This window comes from Apteryx rowi, unplaced genomic scaffold (genome assembly GCF_003343035.1).
Source record: "Apteryx rowi isolate R43461 unplaced genomic scaffold, aptRow1 scaffold_703, whole genome shotgun sequence".
Classification (NCBI taxonomy): domain Eukaryota; kingdom Metazoa; phylum Chordata; class Aves; order Apterygiformes; family Apterygidae; genus Apteryx; species Apteryx rowi.
The window spans coordinates 273,340-297,683 of NW_020450987.1; the positions used below are offsets into that span (position 1 = coordinate 273,340).

Below are 24,344 nucleotides of genomic sequence, written 5' to 3' on the forward strand. Positions count from 1 at the left end.
TTTGTTAGCTTATGGTATTTAGTTTAAATGACTTCCTTTTTTTTTTTTTTTCCCCAGCTACTCACTTTAAACCTGAGTCTGTCTCTTGTCTGGAACTCCACATCTATGACAACAGGAGAAATGTCATTTCCAAACAGCGACAATGCCTGGAGTTTGTTCAGCGTTAACCTGTGACAGAAACACCTTTTAATGCCAACCACCACAGCTCCCAACATATAAACACTGTAAAATGGGGGGGGGGGGGAGCAGGGCAAAAACTCTATTATTCTGCGTCAATTCTTTAAAAAATCATTAATTTGTCAAGAGAAGTAATCTCTGAACATAATCTTTCTTTTGCTAAAGTCAGTCTCAGTTCGACTTGCTGCAATTGCACCAGACTGGTCTTTTTAGCAAAAGTTTCTACAGAAGTTCTTTTATAGATGTGTGTGTTTGTTTATTTTTTACAGGTTGTCCAGACGAATTTTGGAGTCTCCATCCTTGGAGATATTCAAAACATGTCTGGACATGGTCCTGGGCAACCTGCTCTAGGTGACCCTGCTTGAGCAGAGGTTTGGACTAGACAATCTCCAAAGGTCCTTTCCAACCTCAGCTATTCAGTGATTTGGTGAGAAGGCCTGTACATCACAGCCAGGGAGTGCAGGAGGAGTAATACTTGTACAACCATACATTCATCCTCAAATCAAACCCCAAACATGTGGTGCTTTGGGTATTCCAGCCAAATTATTAATGGTTTTCACTATCTTTTGTCTATTGATTCTTCACCAATAGAGATCAGAGCACTCAACAAAGTAGAGAGTAGTATGTTGTAGCATTTATTTTGTCCTGGTTTAAATCCAAAAATTAGATGTCTGAATCTAAGAGAGTCAGCTTAGGCTCTCCTTATAGTTAAGGGATAAAATAGGTACTTCCAAGGTAGAAGTCTCCAAGCCTATTGAAGACACAGCTCTTAGGATGAGATGAATCACCTTGTACAAGCGCCTGTTTGCTTCACTGTTAACGTGGTGTGACTAGCTCAAATGTAGTCACTAACTGTCCTAAGGAGAGACTGGTGAAACACACTCTTTATCCTCACCTTCACAAGCTGGGCACAGGATGGTGAAATAATGTGTGGAGAGTCTCCAACAAACTACTGTTAGGCCAAGAACGGGAACCCAGGTTGGCACCGACCCAAGCTAAGGGACCCTGCGGTGCCCCGTCCCTGCCACCACGCAATTAAAGATTACAGAGTTACAGCACGCGTGGCAAGTTTACCTCCAGCCTTTAGCTGTCTTTTCTGCATTCCCATTTAGAGAATAGCCGTAGGGACTGTCTTCTGGGAAGAAGCACCAGGGGGCATTTGGCATGTTGGTGGAACACCAAATGCAGCCCCTTGCTTCGCATTTCTCCTGGGAAGCCCCGGGCTGTGGGTGGCAGTCGATGCGGCTCTTAACTGGAACATCCCGGGAACATTGTGGGTCTTCGTCGGAGCAAAAGCTCTGTCCTAGGACTGAACCAGGAAAAAAAAAAAACAGTCAAAGTACAGTGCAAACTTGTATGAGGTGAGTAAAAAGCAATGCAGACTTCTTTGGTTATTCTTTTGGGGTTTTCCCATTTTGGAGCTGAAATACGTGATTCTTTTGTCTGAGATGACCTCATAGCGTCTTACCTACTCATGACTGCAACAAGAGTAACTAGTTTCTTCTGCACACCAACACACTGAGAGGTCTGCACAGTTCTGTGCCAGAGCTTCTGGTATTCAGCTGAAGCATGGCTAACTTGAAATATTCACGGAAAGTTAAGTAATGAAATAATGAAACTGCTACTGAGGTATGACAACAGCTCTTCAGTCTAGTTGAACAGGAGGTGTACTTCAGTAAGGACTAAAAGTATTATAGATATTAAAATATTACATTTTTGGTATGCTATTCTGTCTCATGTTATAGACACAGAGATTATATATACATGTATATGTACACACATAAATATGTGAAATCAGCATGCACATGTACAATATATATATTTTACATATACATACAAATATAAAATACTGATTACATATGTTTGTATTATTGCTTCATTTATATATTATATAGAACATACACTTGTTATTAGTTTGTTAGTATTAGTATAGCTAGGGTTGTGATTAAAAAGAAAATACTGATAGTAAAAGAAAAGCACAAATTAGTCGTTCTCAGAGTCATCCTGACAAAAACCTCTTACGTGAGGTGCTAAATCTTTTCCTTTTTCTAGCTGCTGGTCTAGCCCTGCAATTCCGCTTTGAGGAATGAGTCTACTGAAATCAGGGGGACTGTACCACTAGCTCCCTGCTGTAATAACAAAACACTGTGTTATCAAATATTCTGAAAAGAGAGCAGGCGTACTGCAGACAGCATACTTATTTTGAAGTTAACTTATGTCATTTTAGTCATTATGACAGTATTCAGGGATTAAAACTACTTGAAAAATAATTACTCTTTTCTATAAAATGACTAATACCTCTGCTTTAAAAATTTTTGTGTGGACTATTGTGCATCTGAAAACTTAAAACATGACTGCTCATGCAGTCTGCATTTCTCCATACAAGTAAGTTTACACGTAAAGGTGCACAAGCAATAATCTATATAATGAAAAAATTATAGAATAAAATTGCAGATTCACTAGAAAATTACATCCTTCCATTAGGCCAGCATTTATTTCCAAATAAAGGATGGGAATGGAGAGAAGTGAGAGCTTAATACTGTCTACCTTTATATTTTTAGAAAAATGTAAATCAGTCTTCAACCCTGGACATTCCCGCTGGTGCAGTGAACCAGCGCTGGAGCACCTGGGGGGGAAAGGCTCATGTCTGGTATTGCCAATGGTCCTGGGATTGGCAGTAAAACTAACTCGTCATTTGCACCCGGCCCTTGTGAAACCTTCTAGAGGTAGGAATTAAGCAGTTAAACCCTGTCAACCTTCACCAGCTGCCCTAGCTGGCAGAGACCTGCTGGCTTCCACTTTTGCTTTTCGGGGTGGGGGAGCCGTCCCTAGCAGTCTGGCCGCTTTCCGCCCAGCCTTCGTTCCCTCTGTGTCTGGTCACGTAGGAAGGCCCTGAATTCTGATCCCCTTTTTCATCCAAACATAAAAGGTGTGCAAAGGAATGCAGCCATCCCACGGGGATCCCTAAATGACTACTTTGTGGAGCAGAAATCAGGAAGGATTCATCCACGGCCTAATTAAACACTTAAGACTTTGGGATGGAACTGCACAGACTTTATACCCCATCCCTGACAAAGGCGTGGGAGAGAAACACAGATTGCAAGTCCCGTGGAAATAGCCGCCATGCCCTCGTACCACTGTGCACCGAGGATTCCCGGTTACTGAGGGAGAGATGAAAGGATTTCAAAGGCTTCCTTCAGCTTCCGGGTTCTGAGGTCCTTAAGCCTGTGCAACTGCAGAGACTAAAAAATCCTATACCAAACACCACCGCCACAGTCAAGTGCGTAGCGCCTCTGTCTTCAACAGCTTTGCCCTGCTGCGCCTTGCACACACTAGCTAACGGCTTGGTGGATGAACACCAAATAGAGTAAATCCTTCACATTTCATTTTAATTAATTGGTCCTTCTACTGGGAGTAAAACGCAGTGTAGGTTTGTTTCCATTGCTGAAATCAGACAATATGACTGAATATACCAGAGCACATTAGAAGCAAGGTGCCATTTTACATAGCGTAAGTTCACAGGAGACTTTTATCAACTTATTTGCATAATAAAAAAAATCTGGTTAAGTGGAAAAATTTCTGCCTCTGCAGGTGTCAAGAAAATTTTTTAATTCAATCTTTTTCATCAGTGTGAAACATAAGTTTTCCAGCAGATTTTGAAAACCAGCACTTGCAGGTACTAGCAGCTGAACAAGGCTGTATTCTCATTCACCCTTTGTTTCTAGGTTTACTTCTATTATGGTACAAATGGGATAGTAGTAAGTGGAAAGATGCTAAACCCCTTTTTCCTTCCCTACTTATTAAAAATTTACTTTATTTTAAGGCCTCTAAATCATTTTCACTGCACTTATGGCCCATTTCTTTGTAAACATACATAGAAAATGCAAATGAGCATCTGAATTTAGCAATAGCTGGGGCTACTCACTGCCTTTTCATGATAATTTCCATGGGAACAGAAGCTAAAGAGAGGTAGTTTGAAAGGTTCATGTGAAAAAATGTCCCTACTGGTTTTTAAGGTCCCTCACTATAATTTTGTGAAATTGGGTTAGAAAATGCTGCAATAAGCCATAAGCAAGGAATTAAAATATTACCGTACTCCTTCCAGTTAAATAGTATTAGTCTTCACATTTTGGGTTAATCTACACATTTCAAAGATATAGTTGCTGTGGAGATTCCCCCTTGCTTTGTCTAGCCACATTCTCCCTTCATTACATTCCAGACTGAATTAACCCCTGGTAGAAGTAGGTAAAAATCACAGTAAATAAACTATCAAAGCACTTTCAGCAGCTGAATAGTGCCATTGACTTCAGCGTGTCTATTCTGGTGCTCAAGAGCTAAATATTGGGATATACTTCCAAACAAGCTAGCCCTGCTGTCTTTCCATAGAGCCACCTGTCACCTCCTATGGATTTAAAGCTATTCCCTTTTTCTCCTTTTCCATGTACAATGTGGCAGATCTCCTCCCTAAGCACTTCTACTGTTGTTATAAAGTTTATATCCTGTCTTTGAAGCCTACGCCAAAGTAGAAATACTGTGCACTTACCTGCTAGCACAACAGCCAAGAAACAGAGACTCTTGACTCTCCCCATGGTCAACTGCTAACTTCTGCACACCACATGCTGTCTTTTATACAAAGCAGAGGCACGATAAGCACTCGTTCAGGTGACTAACATGAGACATTGCAAACTTTTTTATCTCAACATTCATATCTTTTATGAGATTAATTATAACACATGACCTTGCCTGCATATAAGAATGTATCTAAGCAGATAAGACACGACCTAGTTACTAATGTTCCATAAACTTTGCTAAACTTCTGAACGCCAACTTTGAGAAAATCTATTTCCCAGGACTTTCCCCAGTCTCTATAAAATTAAACTTTCAAAGACCCCCTTCATTTTTTAAACAAGCACCTTAAGAGAATCAAAGAGTTTTTACCAGTGTTTACCTTTTCCTGATTTGATATTATCTTTTGTCACATGTGTAATATTATATTACGAATCAAAAGTTTGGAGAAAAACAGTCAGTGGAAGACTCTTCAATAAAATGCGAAACTGATATTGTGACCTTTACAAAATGACATTTTTCTTCCAATTATTTAATGACAAGAACTATCAGAGTAAATTTGTGCGTTCTATGATAAGATTCGATTTAGATGGAATGTCTTTCCGGAGGAAGATCTTTTTATACAGACATTATCTAACAGTTATATTGGTGTCTAGCATGAAATATATTTTTAAAATGAAAGGTCTGCATGCTTTTAAGCATTACCAGAGGGAAGCACCTGCAATTCAGACTGTTTTCACACCAGCCCTTCACCATCTGGCCCATTAAAAGAGCAGCAGCCTGGCAGCAAGTGGTGGCTTCCTGGGTTTGTAAGGGCTTGTGTTCTGCAGGTGAGAAACACAATAGTCACACGAGCCTTACATGTGCACAACGCACACTAACACACCACCTAGGCTTCCCAGATTACAACTGTGGTTGTTCAAGCTCCAAAAGCACAGGTCACCAAGCAGTTAGCACTGTTTGTGTACCTCTGCAGTGAGCAGCCTTCAGCCACTGGACCGGGCAGAACAGGGCACCCGCCACCGGACCCGCAACGCCTCCCACACGAACCTCACTCATAAACTTCGTCACTGGTAGTTCTGCTCAAAATTGTGATGTGGTCCCAAATCTTTTGGGTGTGTACCCTTCGAGTAGTCAAAAGGCATGACAGATAAACAGCAGTAATAGAAATTAGTGTTTAACTCCCAACCTCTATGTTATTCCTTAGAAATATGTATCATTACTCATTTTTGCCAAAAGTTGGACTAAATCGGTAACCTCACATGACAAGCAGTATGCATTTTCATCTCCTTTCAAGCTGGGTTGAGAAGGAAATAATTCTCTAAGATGAACAAGAGGCATTAGAGCTTTTGTTTGCTTGACAGACTGTATGTAATAAGGTGAGAAATGTGATCTCTTGAGAACATGGACCAACTGCTTCATTTTAAGTCAGTACTGTACTTAGGAATCCTAGTAGGATTCCCTCATACTAAATACTACGAAACACAAATAATAGCTAGCTAGAACACTGAAGTGGGATACCAGAACAACCTCGGGGCTATTTTACTCAGCAAGCCATTCCACTGCATTATGGAAAATCATGTATTTTATATTTGAGGCCTTTGCAAGTAAAGTGGTTTCTTTACAGGAAGCATGATGAAAAAGGCAAAGAGAAATGGTTCACATTCACATCTTTATTTAAGTGTCACCTACATAAGCTATAATTTACAGACTGACATTTTCTGCAAAAAAATCTCAACATCCAAACACAGTTTCTGAATCTACATAAAATTTTAAAATCTGCAGAATTTACAAATTAATACTCAGAGCAGCTGGATAAATTATACATCCTCCCTCAATATCCACACTCTAAGAATTTTAAAATTCATACAGGCACAAGATAAGATATTCTCTTTGTACAACCATCTATTTACATCACTTTTTCCCCATACACATGGTTCAGTTCTCATAGTAACTGCCAAGGTTTGCAAAACAGTGTATTTAAAATACATTTAGCAGCATATAAAATTAGATAAAAAAGGAAAGACATTTTGCTTAAAAAAAAAAAAAGAAAATGTGAGATGATAGAAACAAATCCATAAGAAAAATAGATGAAGATATATTTCTGCTATGACATTAAGAATACCTAGTCATTACAGAATATAGGCAAAACACTAATAAAACATACCAATTTATAAGCATTTTAGTTCTAGTCCTGAGCACAGAGCATACATAGCTGCACAACTTTGGTCAACAAGGATTATATGCTAACATTAACACAAATCATATGTGGCGTTCACTGTTAGCAGGATACAGTCATATCAGAATGATCTGTCACTAACAGCTTCCTCTCATCTTTTATTCACTCCACTTTCCTAACAACTCTGTAAGTGACCTTTTAGAAGCTTGAAACAGTCTGTCTTCATCAAAGGCTTATTAATGGGACATCATTACTCCCATGTTACCCTAAAATGCAAAACAGCTGATCATACTTGTGAGTGAAATACAGCAGAGCACTTCTTTAATACATTCCAGGATATAATTTTGAGACAGTCATTAGAGAAGACCGATTTCCAGTTAAGTTAAACTGCAAGTGTTACATATGCACACAAATTCAGCCATTATATATAGACATATATATGATCATTGAGACACAAGCATGTTACCAGGACATTATTTTTTCTCAAATACAGTACATGTTTTAAGGACAGCAGTTCTAGTAGAAGAGTTTACTCTTATTTCTCAGTTCATTCCAGTCATCAGTGTTTGCCTAATAAGCATGCGGCAAACTGCATAGAGTGCACTGCAATTTCATCAATATATTCACTTCTGCCCATCATTTCAGTTACTGGCAAGATCTTCACTTGCATCTCCAGTATCTGAGATCTGCCCATCTATTACATTTCGAGCTTTCCAGATCCTCACAGTCCGGTCACTGAAAAACAAAACAAAACAAGAAAAACAGTATTAGAATTTAGTAATTCGGGAATGGAGTGAGGTGGGGGCAGATGTGGGAGAAAAAAAGCTTTTTTAAAAGTTCAGGCGTCTTATCGTAAAGGCATTGTTAAAGAAATAAGATTTGCAAAATGGCTGTGCAAGGCTTATTCCACCTTTCCACCTCCAGGAGACTTTAAAATCTAAGATGTGTCAATGTTCTCTAACTTTATCACAGCACTGGCCTTCACAGTTCACCTTGAATCACTTAGGCAAGTATAAAAGTTATATGTCTAAAGAAGAAAACATCCTACTCTGTTATTAATTTGTTTTTTTAAAGTACAGTTAATAAAAACAGACTAAAATAAAAATAGACTGACATCAGAGAAGAGCTTCTACATGCACCTATTTGTAACTCAGCAGACTACAGGCAAACAGACAGTGTACTACACTATTATAAAAAGACAGACTCAAAGGACAAGGCTACTTCCTGCCGTTAGAAAAAAAAAGTGTGAAAAATTACAATAGGTTAAATCAAACATGACCTGAAATGTGCTCAGTTTGTATGACAGGAGTCAGTCTGTAATAAACCAAGGTAAAAAGCACAGAGCACAAAGGAGACCTAAAAATTTAGCCAGATGCAGGAAGTCTTATACCATACCCTGGCATTCAGTTGCCCAGAAGAGAGTAAGTTCTATTTCTGTACTTTGGCAACAATCAATATTTGCAATCATTTTGAAGTACATGTAAGCAAAGTATCACATGGAATATGCATTACATAAATCTAATATCATAATTAAAAAGGAAAATAAAATAAGGAATTTGTCTCATTAAATAGCAATTTATCCTGTGAAAGAGAAGCAGAAATTATGAATTTCTTGTAAATATTCAATCACATGACTAGCTGTTTATTATTGAGAAGACTCTCAAATACCTATTCATCTATTCCTTATAACCCCCTCAAAAAAGCCAGGAGACAGCGGTCAGGATAAACTTTGTCAGATCACAGAGGTTTTCTGACTTGAGCCTTCACATCATCAGGAATACCCTACGTTCTGAAGAACTTGACCACAATGTTTTATGTTCCAAAAGGATTTATTTATTCTTAAACTGTGAATTGCAGAATTGTTTCCCATAATCAAGAAGAAAAATGAGTTTCTGTTGATGTCTGGCCTAGCTCCTGTTGAAACAGTTGTCTTAATGCTCCTGGGATTTTATTTTGGTAGTAATAAAGAATAAATTTCAGGTTTATGTATGGTCTAAACTTATTAATAACTTCAGACAAACCTGGGAGCATAAGCTTTAACAGCTCTACCTATATCTGTGAATGCTTAAATATAAATATTGGCCACTAAATGTGGAAATCTGGCAACTCCCAAGTGTGAAGTAGTCCTGCTTCAATTCAGAAAGACTTGCTTTAATTTAGAAAGCTTCAGTAATTAGCACCAGAACATAACAGCTTTCACAGTTCATGTGCCCAGACTACACTACTAAGTGGGCTTTGCTGTGGTCTCCTGCACTTTCTCCAGAATTCGGTATTTTTCTTGGTCTAGCATCCTGGTTTCAGGTACTAAATGTGTCAACTTTTACTGAGGAATCAAATATAAATATTCAAATCAAAGTATTAAAAAGACAGTATGAGGGTTTGCAAAGCTTTTGCTATAAGCCAGCATATAAAAAAGAAAAAAGGTTTTTAGAAAAATTCCTACAGATCAGGAGTCAGTACTTCTCTAGCAATAAATAGCCCAAAGGTAGAGACAAGCAGATAAAATTCTCCCTGCCATCCTGAAGATTATAAGCATTTAGGGACATGGACCAGGTCTGCCCATGTTTGCTGTGAAGTCATACAACTGAAGATCTCCTAAATGAATTTGTATGGGCAGACCTTTAGTGAGAGTTACAGAAAAGAAAGATTCATGGAGAAGGAAACTCACTCTGCTGCCGTGAATATGTGGCTGGAGTTGGTGCAGATTGCGTTGATAGGACTGTCATGTCCCTTCATCTCCCCAGTTGGTGCAAAGGTTTCCACGTTCCAGAGCCTCAGCATGCCTCCCCTACAGCCGCTGAGGAGAACCGGGGCGCCAGGTACCAGGCCAAGAGCACACACCCAGTCTTTGTGAGCATTAGGAACTTGCTGAAAAAGAGAAGGTATGCACATCTCACAAGGCCACAACAAATTCTAGAGGAACAAGCGCAGAAATAGAAATCAAGAAATCCTGAGTTCTAAGCCCAGTTCCCATCCATGAGGCAACTTCTATACTCTAAGTCAACTGGACTTTGTTTCTTCACTAAATAATACTGCAGAACAAGAATAAAATCCAGTATGCACAACTGTCATGATAAGAAACAGAAATTGTTGGACTTAGAAGAATGCTGCATTTGAACATATTGTCTCTATATTTTTCCAGTCTGCCAGTAAAACAGTTTTAAAACAAATATGAGAGAATAACCCAAAACACTGTTCAAAAATACCCAGAGAAACAGAAACTACATTTCTATACCTGCCTTCATTCTTTCTTCTTTTCCCATTACACATTATAAATTGATTCTGTAAAGTAGCACTGAAAAATATATTAATTCTTTATTGAGGAAGGACACTATCATTTTACTGCTAATTCAGAAAGCAAAATGCTGCACAGACAGGCTGAGAACAACATCCATTTGATATCAACACCAGAGAAATAATGGCCTGAGTTAGCTGTCTTTAAGTGGACCAAGACTGGCTCCAGCTCAGTTTGGTAGGAACCATTCTGTTTTGCTGCCTTTCTCAAATTATGGAACACAATCAGCTTTCCAGGACTATCTTGGAGTTGTATCTGTCCTATACACTGCTATTACAACACTGGTGGTCTTGTCTTGCAGGACCTCATAAAATGGTAGGATTTTTTCTTAATTATAAATCAGAAGTGTTTTGTGGCTGGGATGTATAGCACCATGTGAAGAAGAAGATCTCTCAATATATTTAAATAAACATGTTTCTTGCATGATTTTCACAAATTATAGAGGACAAGCCTTGTAAACATATGTATGCCAAACAAGGATCTCTGAAACATTCAGATTTCTACTTTAAATCAGCTTCAGCTCTATTTCAGGGTTTTTTCCTCATCTAAGAGACTCATGCCAAGGAATGCCCAGAACAGTGATGAAGTCTACAGTATTCATACTCTTACACATTACCATATATGCAATCAAGTCAAAATTATACCTGTACTTACTGAAAAATAACCAATTTCTAGATGAAATGTTTACAAAATCACTGAATAGCTGAGCTTGGCAGGGACCTCTGGAGATCTCTAGTCCAACCTTCCTGATCAAAGCAGGGTCAGCTAGAGCAGGTTGCTCAGGGCTGGGTCCAGTCAGGTTTTGAATATCTCCAAGGGTGGAGACTCCACAACCTCTCTGGGCAACCTGTTCCAGGGTTTGATGGCCTTCACAATAAAAAAAGGTTTTTCTTATGTTTAAATGGAAGTTCCTGTATTTCAGTTTGTGCCCATTGCCTCTTGTCCTGTCACTGGACACCACTGAGAAGATTCTTGCTGTCTTCTTTACACTTTCCCATCAGATATGTATACACACAGATAAGATCCCCCAAGCCTCCTCTTCTCCAGGCTAAACAATCCCAGCTCTCTTAGCCTCTCCTCATGGGACAGATGCTCCAAGCCCTTAATCATCTTTGTGGCCCTTCATTGGACTTGCTGCAGTATGTCCATGACTTTTTCTGTACTGAGGAAACCAGCACTGGACACAACACTCCAGATGTGGCCTCACCAGGGCTGAGTTGAGGAGAAGGACCGCCTCCCTTGAACTCCTGGCAATGCTTTGCCTAATGCAGCCCAGGAGGCTGTTGGCCGCCTTCATCTCACAGGCGTGTTGATGGCTCATGGTTGACTATGGCCCCCAGGACCTTTACTGCAGAACTGCTCTCCAGCTGGACTTCCCTCAGCCTGCATGGGGGTTACTCCTCCCCAGGTGCAGGACTTTGCACTTCCCTTCTTTTGAACTTCATGAGGTTCCTCTCTGACCATTTCTCCAACCTGTGGAGGTCCCTCTGAATGGCAGCACAACCACAATGGTCTGCCAGCCACTCCTTGCCCTCTTGTTATCATCTGCGAACTTGTTGAGGTGCACTCTTTTCCATTTCCTTTGTCACAGATCTCGTGCCCTGTTCAGCAGTGGGCTCACACTTTCCCTAGTTGTCTTCTTGCTGCTGATACATCTGCATACCTTTCTTGTTGCCCTTCACATCCCTCACCAGATTCAACTCCAGGTCAGCTTTGGCTTTCCTAACCCCATCCCAGCATGCTCAGACAGTGTCTCTATATTCCTCCTGGCTCACATGTCCCTGCTTCCACCTCCTGTATGGTTCCTTTTTATGTTTGAGTTTAGTCAGGAGCTTCTTGTTCATCCATGCAGGCCTCCTGCCATCTTTCTTTGACTTCCTGCACATTGGGATAGATCATTCTTGAGCTCAGAGGAGGTAATCCTTGAAAATCAACCAGCTCTCTTGGACTCCTCTTCCCTCCAGGGCAATATCCCATGAGATTCTTCCAAGTAGGTCCCTGAACAGGCCAAAGTCTATTCTCCTGAAGTCCAGGCTTGTGATCCTGCTATTTGTTTTGTTCCCTTCTCTGAGGATGCCCCATCATCTCATACTTCAATTATCTCAAAGGTCAATGTCCTTTCCTATTTATTTTCTATTTTTACAAAAGAATCCTCTATAAAAGGTATAGTACTATTTTTTTCATGTACTTGGACCTTAAGCAAGACTGCAGTCAGCAGGTAAAGGGAGTGATTATTCCCCACTACTCAGCATATGTGGGCCTCTGGAATACTGGGTCCAGTCTGGAGCTTCCCAGTACATAAGGGATATTGATAAACTGGAGTAAGTCCAGTCATCGCCAGTAAAATAGTTTGGGGCTTGGAGAACGTGATGAACAAGGAGAGGTAAAGGAAACTCAGGTTCTATAGCCTGGAAAAGGCTAAAAAGAAATCTAATTGCTGTCTTTCACTACCTAAAAGAGGAATTATAGTGAGGACACAGTCAAACACTTTTCAAGGGTACTCAGCAAAAGGACAAGAGGCACAGGTTGCAACCAGGAAAATTCTGACTGGACACTAGAGAGGGAAAAAACAAACAAACAAACAAACAAAGAAGAGTGGTTAAGCAGCGCAATGGGTCACCCAGAGCAGCTGTGCAAACTGTGTCCTTGGAGATTTTAAAACTCAGCTGAGCAAGGCCTTGAGCAACCTGACCTAACCTCAAAGTTGGCCTTGTTTGGAGCAACAGGTTTGACTGTGACCTCCACCCATTCCTTTCAACCTAAATTACCCTATGACTACCAAAAAGAACAGCAGTTTTCTTCATTCCTTTACAAAAATTAAATCATTTATATTGTTTTATCCAATGCTTTTGTATGACCTCCTTGCACAACACACAACATTTTATAAAAAACACCTGAAGAGAGAAGGAAGCATGAGGCATTTTCATAAAGTTCCACTTCTTTTAAAACATAAAAATATGGATGTGAAGCACAGAAATAATGAAATGCACATACTGAAAGGAAAATAAGTCCAAAAATACAACTAGTCCTCTGCTATATACTATTTTTACCCACCAACCCCCCAGTATGTATTCTTTCCAATGTTAAAGTAATTGCAGTAACAAAAATGCACATTGCATAATATTTAATGAGTCTAAAATGCAAAAGTGAAGACTCTCCTTACTACTTCAAAGTCATTCTGAGCATAAAACATCTTCCCTATTTTTGCAGTCTTCCTGCTGCTGTTGCTAACAAGCAGCTTAGTACATTTCTCTAGGCAGTGAGATATGAGGGTAGATGTCCCAACTTGGCCAAGTGGACATTTTCTGTAAGAAGGTGAATTTTTGAATCCTTATTTTAACTGTGAAGCCTTAATAATGCTCTAAACAGGAATGGACAACGAATTGGACAGTTTTGAAAGAAGGTCCATAAAGTTGTATATTTATGGATTAATAAGCTTGCCCACACAGAAAGTTTCTTCTTAAGGTGATCAGTCCATTATTGTCTCATGTCCTGAAACTTCTATAGTCTATTTGTTTCCTTGATAGCACTCTGCACATTAATTGCCCATACAAGCTATTCTCCTCCTTCCCCCCCCAAATTATTAAATTATTAGTGTCTAAATCTTTGTGAAAACAGCAGCATCTTCTGTCATTTGTTTTTCTGCCTTCCATTTCACACAGTCCCAAATTTAATAATTGCATCTCTATCTTAGCAATCTCTCATAAGATCTAAAAAAACAGATAGGCTTATGGCGAGCAGCCTAAGCCTAAATTTTCTATGTCAAACGTAAATTACCAATGAACTTCAAAGTTTTCCTGGATTTGAGCTCCTTTCTGCTTAAAAAAGTATAGCAAATTCATGTAGTTACAGCAAATGTCCTTTAACAGCTAAGTATGTCTACAGATAGCATTTCTATATGTATTATATACACTACATAATGTATACATTATATAACAAGATGAATGAGATCTAAGATGGAAACTTTTTAGAAAAAGACTGGGGGCAGGGAGGTTTGCAAACTCTTCTTCACAAGAAAATATTGCGTAGCCTGAGCTAAACCATTATTTGTCAGTGCAGTCCAAAATTTACCACCTTCTCAATGGCAAGAATGATGACCAATGGTTCTAATCACAGAAGAGGGAAGTGCTGCCTTCATTCTGAAGCAAAACAATGAAACCTACATACTCAGAGCTAAAACAGAGCAATAACCACTTATTTATAAATATAATATAATATATATTATATTTATATTTATTTTGTATTAAAAGCATCAGCATATAAGTGAATAGTCATTATCTGAGCCTAAAGTTTTACACAGCCTAAAAACAGTTTCTAAAGCATGGCCATCACATTAGCCTCATGATTTTACACTACCTGAAGAAGGTCTTTTTGAGCCAAATCCCATTTCTTAATTCCATTGTCTCTGGATCCACTGAAAAGGTTGTCTCCCATAATAGCAAGTGCTTCAATGCCATCATAATGAGGAGGTTCAAAATTGTGTGTAGGACTTACACTTCCAAGAGCCCCTTCAGTTACATCAAACATCTAAAATAAATAAATAAATAAATAAATATTGAAATATATTAAACTAAATTATCTGCCATCTAACCATCTTGAAGACATGCAGTGAACAATTTAAGGGGAGAAACTTGGAAAGATCTCTGAAGTCTTATTACAGAAAAGGTCCACTGTATTATGACATATATTAGACATAAATTATTTAACAGAACCACCTCTTTCATCTCTTCTACCTCTTGCCCAACGTAGGAATGCTTCCTTTAATTCTGAGAAGACTGCACACTGTGAAGAAGTGATTATGAAAATCATGAAGTTATGAAATCCACTCCCTCTTTACAAGGAAGAGCCTATCTATATGTGGTGGGCTACAGAAGCAAAGCTCAAGAATGAGTATGGGGAACATGGTTCACGCTGGGAGAATCACAAAGCTGCAGAAAGAGGCATTAATATATTTTTTGGACACATATTTTGCAAGGCTTACATACCATTACATGCTGATGCTTTCCTTGAGCCAGACACCTCTCTCCTTGCTTGTGCTCCAAGAATGATGTCTTAAATAAGGCCATTTTAACAGTTTAGGGCACAGCTAGCCATCAGCTATTTGTCCCTAGAGCAGCAGTGTAAGCCACTCTCTCATTTTGCAGTGCAGCAAGCCAGAATTCACTCAGACTAAACTGAAGAGGAACAGATGAGCCAAAACTTTTTTTAACCACTACCTCTCTTTCACAAGGAAATGTCAGACTTCATCCCTTATTATTTGCTCTTTACTGACCTTTTACAATGAATAAGCTTGGCAGTAAGACAGGGACAGTTTGGCAATGTAAAAGAATACCTTAACTGAGTTAAAGGTATTTAAAAGATTACAGCATTCAATTAACATGCATCAGTTCCATAAAAAAGCCCAACGACATACAAGACAAATTTAACACTTCAGTTAGAGGTGATCAGTATTCCTAGCTCAGTAGACAATACAAGTTTTCTGTGGCAGGGAAGGGCAGCATGCTGTGAAGAGACCCACTCACTCCCAATAAGATGGCTGAGATGTACAGGCCTTTCTCTCCCTTCCCACCTCAGAATTAGGGCAAGGCTTAGACAAGAGCCTGGGGTCTAGCTCCTTACACTGGGGAGCACATACAGTGTCTCTGCTGAAGCAATTAGGCTTGCACTTCAAAATGTGGGCACTGACTGCCTTAAGTAACTTTGCTCATACCTGGGTCTGACAGTTCTTAAGCAACATTTTGCTCCTGAAAGTTTCTGAAAAGTAGTTGTTATGAATCTTTCTCCAAGGCCTCATATACCTGAGGTTCACCTTAACGGGGATTAAGAAAGAGTTTAAGCAAAGACAATCTGATCCACAATGTTTTCTAGACTGTCCCATTGAAAGATGAAAATACTATTAAAGTGATAAATGTAATAATAAGACTAAATACTATTCATAGTCTTTCACTGATGTAAGAACTTCCACCTTGGCTATCACATTTGTGATATGGAGGCATGAGAGTCCTCCTGAAGCCTGCATCCAGTGCTGATGTGAAAAGTAAAATAAATAGGCAAATACTAATAGTTTACCTTTATATAATGATCCTTTGAGCCAGTGACAATAAGGTCTTGCCCATTGGAAATTCGGTCCACAGTAAGGCACATAACAGGGCCCAGATGACCAGTTAGTTTTCCCGTAGACTGAAATCTTCAAGAATAAAAGAATGAATGACTAAGGATTTGTTATTATCTTTCTATGAAATCAATACAGTCTATTGAAGTTTCTGTCAAAATGGACCTTTTTTCCCTATGTCTTCACTGTTCCTCCTCTGATTTACGTACACTATTTCTCACATCTGTGTGTAAATGTTAAATCAATGTTAAATGTAAATAAAAGCTTCTGTTTATGTAAAATCAGAATTTTTCTTATATAATATAATTTAAAAGTATAAATGCAATCAGAGCCCCTCAAAGTATCCTCCGCATTCTGAACACATTCTTTGAGTGTGGGTTCTGGTTTGGAAAACTGCTATCTAGCTAATTATCACAGCCACATATTACTTTACATTAAATGAATCAGCTCTCATCATCTCATCAATGATTACTAGTCAGGATTCATTGCATCTGTTAGCCTATTCTTCAGCACCTACCTTAAACACAAAACCTTGTGTTTCTCCAGTCATTCTTACTTAAAGCTTCACTATAACCCTAACACATGAGGAAGCCAAGAATGTTCCCATTATCTCCGTAACAACCATAGAATGGAATAATTGATCCCTTGGTCCATATTCCAAGACTATATTTTGCTCAGGATACAGATATTACCATGAACATGAAACATTTTGGTGACTTTAGATGGCTACACGTGCATATGACACAAAGAACGTTCATTTCTGCCACTGTCCAATACCTCTTCAGGTCCCACATCCTCACTGAGTTTCCAGCAGCCGCATAGATGAAAGTTCCGGTTGGATTTAGTGCAATCTGATTGATCTGGTTCTCTCCAGCCGGGATAGTGACTGTCCTGTTAGTACTTCCTGAACACACATCACCAGGCATCGCTTGTCCCGAAGACCTAAATAAAAAAGTGGAGGGGAAAGGGAAGGAGTTATGTCCTCTCTATTATACATACAGTTTACAAATAAGCCTACTTACCTGAGCAGAAAGGCTTTAAGCCAATTTTGAATAATGAATGCCTGACAAAACACTACATACATGGATGCAAATTGTTTCATGTATCCATACATTACCAATGCCCCACATTGCCTGAGCCAGAACATGTGAAGAAAGCCTCCTGCCCCAACACACGGTGTACTTGAATTACACTGTGCTACAACGCTGTTAGATCCCAAACTAACCAGGGATAGGTCAGGTAAGTATTTGAATAGGAAACAGTCCATAAAAAACAGGTTACAAAAGTTCAGACAAGGCCATTCCTTCTGTGTTTGTACACCAATTACATCAGGATCTTCACACTATTTTATTAGATCTAATAAAATTTTATCTAAAATTAAGACTCATTTGAGCTCCTCTCATTTAAGGTTTAACATACTTACGTCAGTGTCCGAATACACTTGGCAGAATCTCTGATGTCCCACACCTTGATATAGGAAGTTGAGACTGTGAAAACCAGGCTAGTGTAGTTGCAATATTTTATAGAAACAACGTTATTGGGATGACCCCCCAGAGACATAATCTCTTGTCCAGTTACCAGATTCCAGACTTTACAAGTACGATCTAAATAAAGAGAAGAAAAATGAAAAATGGGAAAAAAATGAAAACAGAAAACTCATGCATTTCCAAAGTTCAATAACAATAAAAAATAGGTACATTTATTTTCATTTATATATATCCCTCCATTTTGGTAGGCACTGCACAAAAATGGCATCATCTACTGTCATCAAAACTAAGCAGGGCTAGTCATTAAATGTCATGTTCATGATCTGCACATTAGCTCTCATGGCATTTTACAAGGATAAAACCCCCTCTTCAAGGAAAGATAAGTACTCCTTGGAGGCTGTCAAGTTTAGATGATGACAGATCAAGGTGAGAATTCAATTTCTTATTCAAGAATTCCTCATCAAGATCATAGTTCAGGAGGGGCTGTGAGCCTCAGCATGACAGAGGACAGACTACCACAATAAAAATACAATGGAGAGAAGTGATCCAAACTATTCAGTGCTTCAGGAGCCTCTAAAAATCCCAGCATAAGCCACTTAGTCACAGTTTTTGTTCTGTAGCAATGAAATTTAAATACTGTAATCTTTGGCGACCAAGAACCAAGTTCTAACAGAATCCACACAAGAAACTCTCCTTGTTGCACCCTGTCAGTATCACTCCATATATTGCAAATAAATAGTGGGAGGATGAAGAGAAAATTTCATATGTAGGCAATAGTTACACTAGCATGAGGAATGCAAGTAAATCAAGAATTCATCAGCTACTTTAAAAATCCCAACTGTTAAGATCAAAGCCCAATATCTGCAGTGCACCTGAGAGCTTATTAGCATTCCTGAATTGGCACACACTGCTAATGCTACATGCTTCAGCAACAATTTCCAAAAGATTTAGCTTTATTTAATTAAATAGCTGTATACACTGTTGTATAACTTTATGAAGTTTTCCCCTCCAAGAATACATAGATTTCCTAAAAAAATGCTTCCAAAAGTGTGGGAAGCTAGCATACGACAAGAAAAGAAAATATTTATAACATCTGCAAGCATCTCTATGTTAAAAAAATTTTTTTGAATGTAAGTCTAGATGTAAAATAAAAACATTTTAAAAGCCTTTTTTCACATAGTCACTAAGTTTGAAATCGCAATACAAATCAACAGACTAGCACTTACAGATGCTAAAAATAAGCCCTTTGTGCATTTTTGTGTTTGCAATATAAAATGACCTGACATCACTAAGACAACAGGTGCAACCAGCAGCAGAGTACTGTACCAATACACTTGCTCAAATGCTAAAATGTTGGCTTAAAACTTGTAAGACCAAAAGTTTGCCAATTCACTGCAAGAGTATCTCTTGGTATTGGTAATAGCCAGGTAGTAGGGTAGCCAAAGAAACCGCGCCAGAATATCATCAGTGGAAGGCCTACATCTGATGGTGTTATATCTACATTAATTACAGGGGTAAATAAGAAAGCACTGAAATTTCAGAATTTATTCATTGTGTGAATTAGTGAAAAGAAGAGTCTCCCTGCCAGTAGGTGATAACTTCTCCCCAGCTACCACACTTGTTCGCCCAAGCTTTGATATTTCAAGGAGAATCACACTGATTATCATCCAGATTCTACTTGGGAAAAAAAATGGCTTCCACATTTTTGGCTGCATGGCTAAGAATAGAGTCCTTTAACCTAAATGACTTATATGAATATATCAAGAGAGAAGCAAGAACAAGCAAAAATAACTTTGAGTGATATACCAAAAAAAAAGTATGTTTATGAAAAATAACCACTGAGGTCCAGCTATGTTCTTTTCTAGTTAGATTTAGTGATTAAAATACAGAGTCACCAAATATAGGAGAAAAAGTTTTCTTTCTAATTACTATTTCTACCAGCTTGAAATACTGATGGATTATACAAGCCAGTAGTGAATTTAGTAAATCCTAAGTCAAGCCCCTCCCACAACTCTTATAGCCCACAAGAGACAGGCAACAACACGCCTATGGGAAGCAGCAAATGGTCATAGCTCTGCTCGAAGAATCAACTGTATCAGAAAGAATCTATTCAAACTCTAGCTAGCACAGCCAGAGAAGATCTGCTAATTTCCACACCTACCTGGTGGTATCTCTACCCTGAGGCTATTACATTGTGCATCATGTGCACGCATGTTACCATGCAACTGGTTCTATCATATCACTCAACAAATGTTAAGGCTGTTCTGAGATTTACTTTTTCTAGTATAAATAAACTAGACATTGGTATTAAAAATCTGCAGCTAATTACAGTAAATCGTTCTTCAGCTTATGTTGCAAAACAGATCTTCACAATATTACACTGTGTTTACAGTAATGGGAATTTCACAATATCCCAAGTTGTCAAAGCAGCCTCTGTAGGCAGTAGATGCAGGAAGCTTGCCCAACCTTTAGATCCAGTGAACAGAAGATCATCAGTTGCATCAACACAAAGCACAGCCTTGGTGTGTCCTTCAGCTGTATACATACACTGAAGTGGGGAAGATCGGACATATTTTGAAGCAGGGAAAGGGTTAATTATCCCCCTAAGAAAAAAGAGAATGTGAGTTGGGCATATATGAGTCACAGATCAAATTAATTTACTTTAATGTAGAGAAATATTCATCTCATTCACTTACATGTGGGGATAGAACAGCTGAATACCTTTCATAAACTCTGAATGTTTTTTTTACTATTTAGCTTTACCAAGTGTCAGTTGTGGGCTATCAGTTAAAGGAAATAACACACAAAACAAAAAACAAGACAAGATGCTGAGTGTTCGGTAAATGGGAGAGTCTGTATAATGCCTAAAGAACCAGTTACAGCTCCTGGATTCATAGGACTAACCAAAATACTGCAAGCTGCACAAGGACATTCTGGTGCCAAGTAACATGTCTGCAAAATGGAGTGTAGAGTGTACTGCCAAATCCAAACTCAGCAGCCGTTTCACATCAACCACTTTCTGTGGGTAAGCTTGGAGAACTGCTGCTAACTTGCGTCCCCAAGGAAGCTTCCAACCGCACCCTGTGCTGCAATGCCAAACTTCTACTTGAATGGGTAAGAGGGAGCACAGTTGGAGTACTGCTACTCCAAACGAATCTAGATTTGCACCTAGCCCCGTGGTGGTGCCAGAGGACTGTAACCCAGCCTGAAAAACCAAGCAGTTCATTACCAAATAATAATTATTAGCAGTTTAAAATCCGATACATACAACTGCATGCACATGTGGACCGCACTGATTTCTGTGAAGTGCAGAAAAGCTTCAAGGTAGTGCCTACACATGCAATGCAGTGCTGTGACCTGACTAGCTTACAGTTAAGACTCACTGCCATGCTTTTTGGGGGATTACATGCGTAAACATGAGAAACAGGAACTGAGTCATAGCCCCATCTCACAAAAAGCTACCAGTCCCAGATGCTTTAGGGAAACACAAAAATTCTATAACATTCCCAATCAAGCAGAAGCTTGTTGCAGGAGGGAAAAAAGTCTTTACTGATAATACTAGCTAACTTCATGGCAATTAGCTTATCTGGTACAGTCTTAGAAATGGTTATCCTATATATTTTCACTGCTCAGGGCACCTTCACATTCATATAATTCATTACTCCAATTCTTTGATAGATGTCACTAATATAAATATTGCCTGAAATCATTTGACTTTAACTTCCCCATCTTGGAAAAGGTATTCACCTTCCGATCTGCACTTTTTAACAACATTTTCAAAAATACAGGGGCAGACGATTCCCTTTGTATATTGTTTTTTTTATTATTTTATGTCTCTATGCTTTTGTTTTCTAACACTACACAAAGCAAACATGTTTCTTCTCTGCAGTATTCTGCATGTATGCTGCCTCTAGACTGAGAGTTACTTCCTACTGCTCTTTGCACCCGCTCATTCCCTTCACAAGTCACATAATAATACACGGACAAGAGCTCTTTGTCTGCCTTTGTGCAGCGCTCTGAAATCTACAGACACGAAGTTCCAGGAGTGCTGCAAGGACTAGGCAAAGCCACCGTCACATTATTATTAGCCCTTTGGCTGCCCTTCTCTAGGCATGCTCTAGTTTTTCGCAGAGTGTCACTATCCTAAGCCACAGCTGTTTCCCTTTGGAACAGGAGTAGGGATGTTCTTAGGTCTCTTCAGCCACTACATGCACTGCTGGTAAGACACTGCAGAAACTATTGATTTTTATTTACATAGGAATGTAATTTTTAGCCACCAGAGCATACAACTGAACAAGAGGGGGAAGGAGGAAAAGAGAAGCATATAAAACCTAAGAAAATGTTTGCTGCTCTTTTTGAAAGAAAAGAGAAAAGACAAAAAGAATGTTTCTAAAAAAGGTTTATACCCTATTTCATTTACAAAGAAAAAAATCTGACATGCTCAACAACAAGAAACACCCTAAAAAAGGAGGGGGGTGTGGGGGTGGGAGACATGCTTGACCAAAATTTCCAGTATTTAAACTTCTGGCAAAAGCAAAAGAGATGCAGCACACAAGTATCAGGAAAATTCATGCAGCAAAATGAAACTTCCTAAGAGCTGGAATAACTTCACTGAATGATGCCAGGAAAACAGAAAAGAGAAAGAGAGAGTACCTGTGTACCTCCGAGAGAGAGGAATCACTTTCATCAGACCTACAGTCAACAGTGGTGGGATTGTGAGGAGAAAGAATATAGGTATCAGCAGCAGAGTAAAGCCTCCATACGAGAAGAACAAACAACAGCATGGCCAATTCAGAAATGCAATGCAAATCCACATACAGTGCACAGCATTGCTCAGCTTATACCTTAAATCTGTGATAATACTGGGGAAAATTCAGGTAGAATTCTCAGACACTGGTACAAAGTGCCTCAGAGCAAGAAGCTGAGTAACACTGACTAAGCCATTTCTTATTTCCCCAATATTTTCTCGTAGAAGAAAAGGCAACAAAGTAAAAAGAGAAGATGGATGATTCAACCTTCACAACTTAATGCTTATTTAAAATATCGAAACAAAAAAAAATTCTGAACAAAGTGCTTGTTAAGTGTAGAAGAAACACATTTAAGATGTTAATCTTAAAAATATAAATATTAAAATTATTAATAGCTCACTGCAATAGAAACAGCAAGTTGCAAATGATCACAAGTTCAAAATCCTTCACCTTACTTTTTCAGAAAAGTTTTAAAAAGAAACCAACAAAAAGCAACAATAAAAATCCCCTCAAAAAACATGAACATTTGTAATATGCCTTAAAATATGCTTCATCTTTAACTCAAATCAAACAGATTCAGTAGTTTCAATTTAATTTCAAAGTTAGTCAGGAAAAAATGAAAAGGGTTAAGTTTATTAAAACTCAAAGCATGTAAGAAGCTTCAGACAAACTGTATTGAGTTAGCAGTAAGATAGAGGTTATGCAGTTGAGATAAGGGAGTTGCACAGTTAAACTACCAGAAGCCTTGCAAGCTACTGCTCAGTATGTGGTGACTGAAGACCACTGAAAAACAAAGTTATACAGAAATAATAGCAGAAACAGACAAGAGCAATTTTTCGTTGTGCTACAGGCAGAACCAAAGGTTGATTCCAAGCTGGAGTTCGTAAGCTCTGCACAGTGCTGCTATCAGGACTGAAACTCAGCAGTAAAGATGCTCTTCACCTCAAGGCCATTGCAATTTGGACTAAGACTCCTACAGAAGCAGATGTCTAATGTGCCAGGAAACTGAGCTCTCCCTCTTTTAAATAAGGTGTCAATATCCACTGCTCCTCCACATCACCTCCCTATGTCAGTCTATTCAATAAACTGGATAATCTCTGAACAGCTGCATTCTAGCCATTTCAACATGTCATCCTCCGGGGTGCTTTCATGAGAGCACTCTGAGCCACGCTGGAATTGCTGAATAACTGTCAAAAGCACAATCTCCTAAATTGTTAGCTAAATCCTACTTTTAAGAGTAAACACACACACAAATATACATACATCTAAGAATTCTACAATTCTTTTCTGTCACAGTTGAAGGGTTTAAAACTACAAGTACCAGACAAAGCCTAGAAAACAGGAAACAAGGTTCAGCAGGAAATTGCTTGTCTAGAATTTTTAAAACAGTTCCATGAGTTTTAAATATTCTCTTTGAAAAATACATGAAAACGCAGAAGTGTCTCCTCCTGTCTTGCAGAAGAAGAGCAAAATATCTAACATACTACACTGATAACTTGAGTGCACTTTGCAGTTCCCTGGTTGGGGGCTGAGGCTTCCCTCTGTGACTTACTTATCCTGCTGAACTGATGTGTTTCCCTGAGAAACAGTAAGACGACTAAAAACATTCATTTCATTACAGGGTCGGCTTGGTGGGGAAGTAGGAGGTGACAGACTAGCCTCTGGGGCTCCAGAATCTGAGCTACAAGAAAAAAAGAACATCTTCTTTAACAGGTTACGAATGGTTAGAGATGTTAAATGAAACATGCCTCAAATGTTAGATCCTCTTAAGCCAATAAAT

The 24,344-nt window shown here is 38.8% G+C and overlaps 2 protein-coding genes across 2 annotated transcripts in view; both read right to left on the bottom strand.

Moving 5' to 3' along the window:
- LOC112976175 (sucrase-isomaltase, intestinal-like) overlaps positions 1-4,766 on the bottom strand; it is a 47,768-nt gene extending 43,002 nt beyond the window's left edge. The window contains exons 1-3 of the mRNA XM_026087130.1: positions 4,721-4,766; positions 1,252-1,486; positions 66-168 (exon numbers count right to left, since the gene is read on the bottom strand). Of these exons, the coding sequence (XP_025942915.1) occupies positions 66-168; positions 1,252-1,486; positions 4,721-4,766 (384 nt within the window). The remainder of the gene's footprint in view (positions 1-65; positions 169-1,251; positions 1,487-4,720) is intronic.
- Positions 4,767-7,074: 2,308 nt separating this feature from the next.
- The window catches only part of KIF21A (kinesin family member 21A), a 63,560-nt gene continuing 46,290 nt past the window's right edge, over positions 7,075-24,344 (bottom strand). Inside the window, exons 28-35 of the mRNA XM_026087129.1 lie at positions 22,470-22,508; positions 20,283-20,419; positions 17,753-17,933; positions 17,107-17,271; positions 16,287-16,404; positions 14,574-14,744; positions 9,591-9,790; positions 7,075-7,657 (exon numbers count right to left, since the gene is read on the bottom strand). Of these exons, the coding sequence (XP_025942914.1) occupies positions 7,564-7,657; positions 9,591-9,790; positions 14,574-14,744; positions 16,287-16,404; positions 17,107-17,271; positions 17,753-17,933; positions 20,283-20,419; positions 22,470-22,508 (1,105 nt within the window). The 3' untranslated portion in view covers positions 7,075-7,563. The remainder of the gene's footprint in view (positions 7,658-9,590; positions 9,791-14,573; positions 14,745-16,286; positions 16,405-17,106; positions 17,272-17,752; positions 17,934-20,282; positions 20,420-22,469; positions 22,509-24,344) is intronic.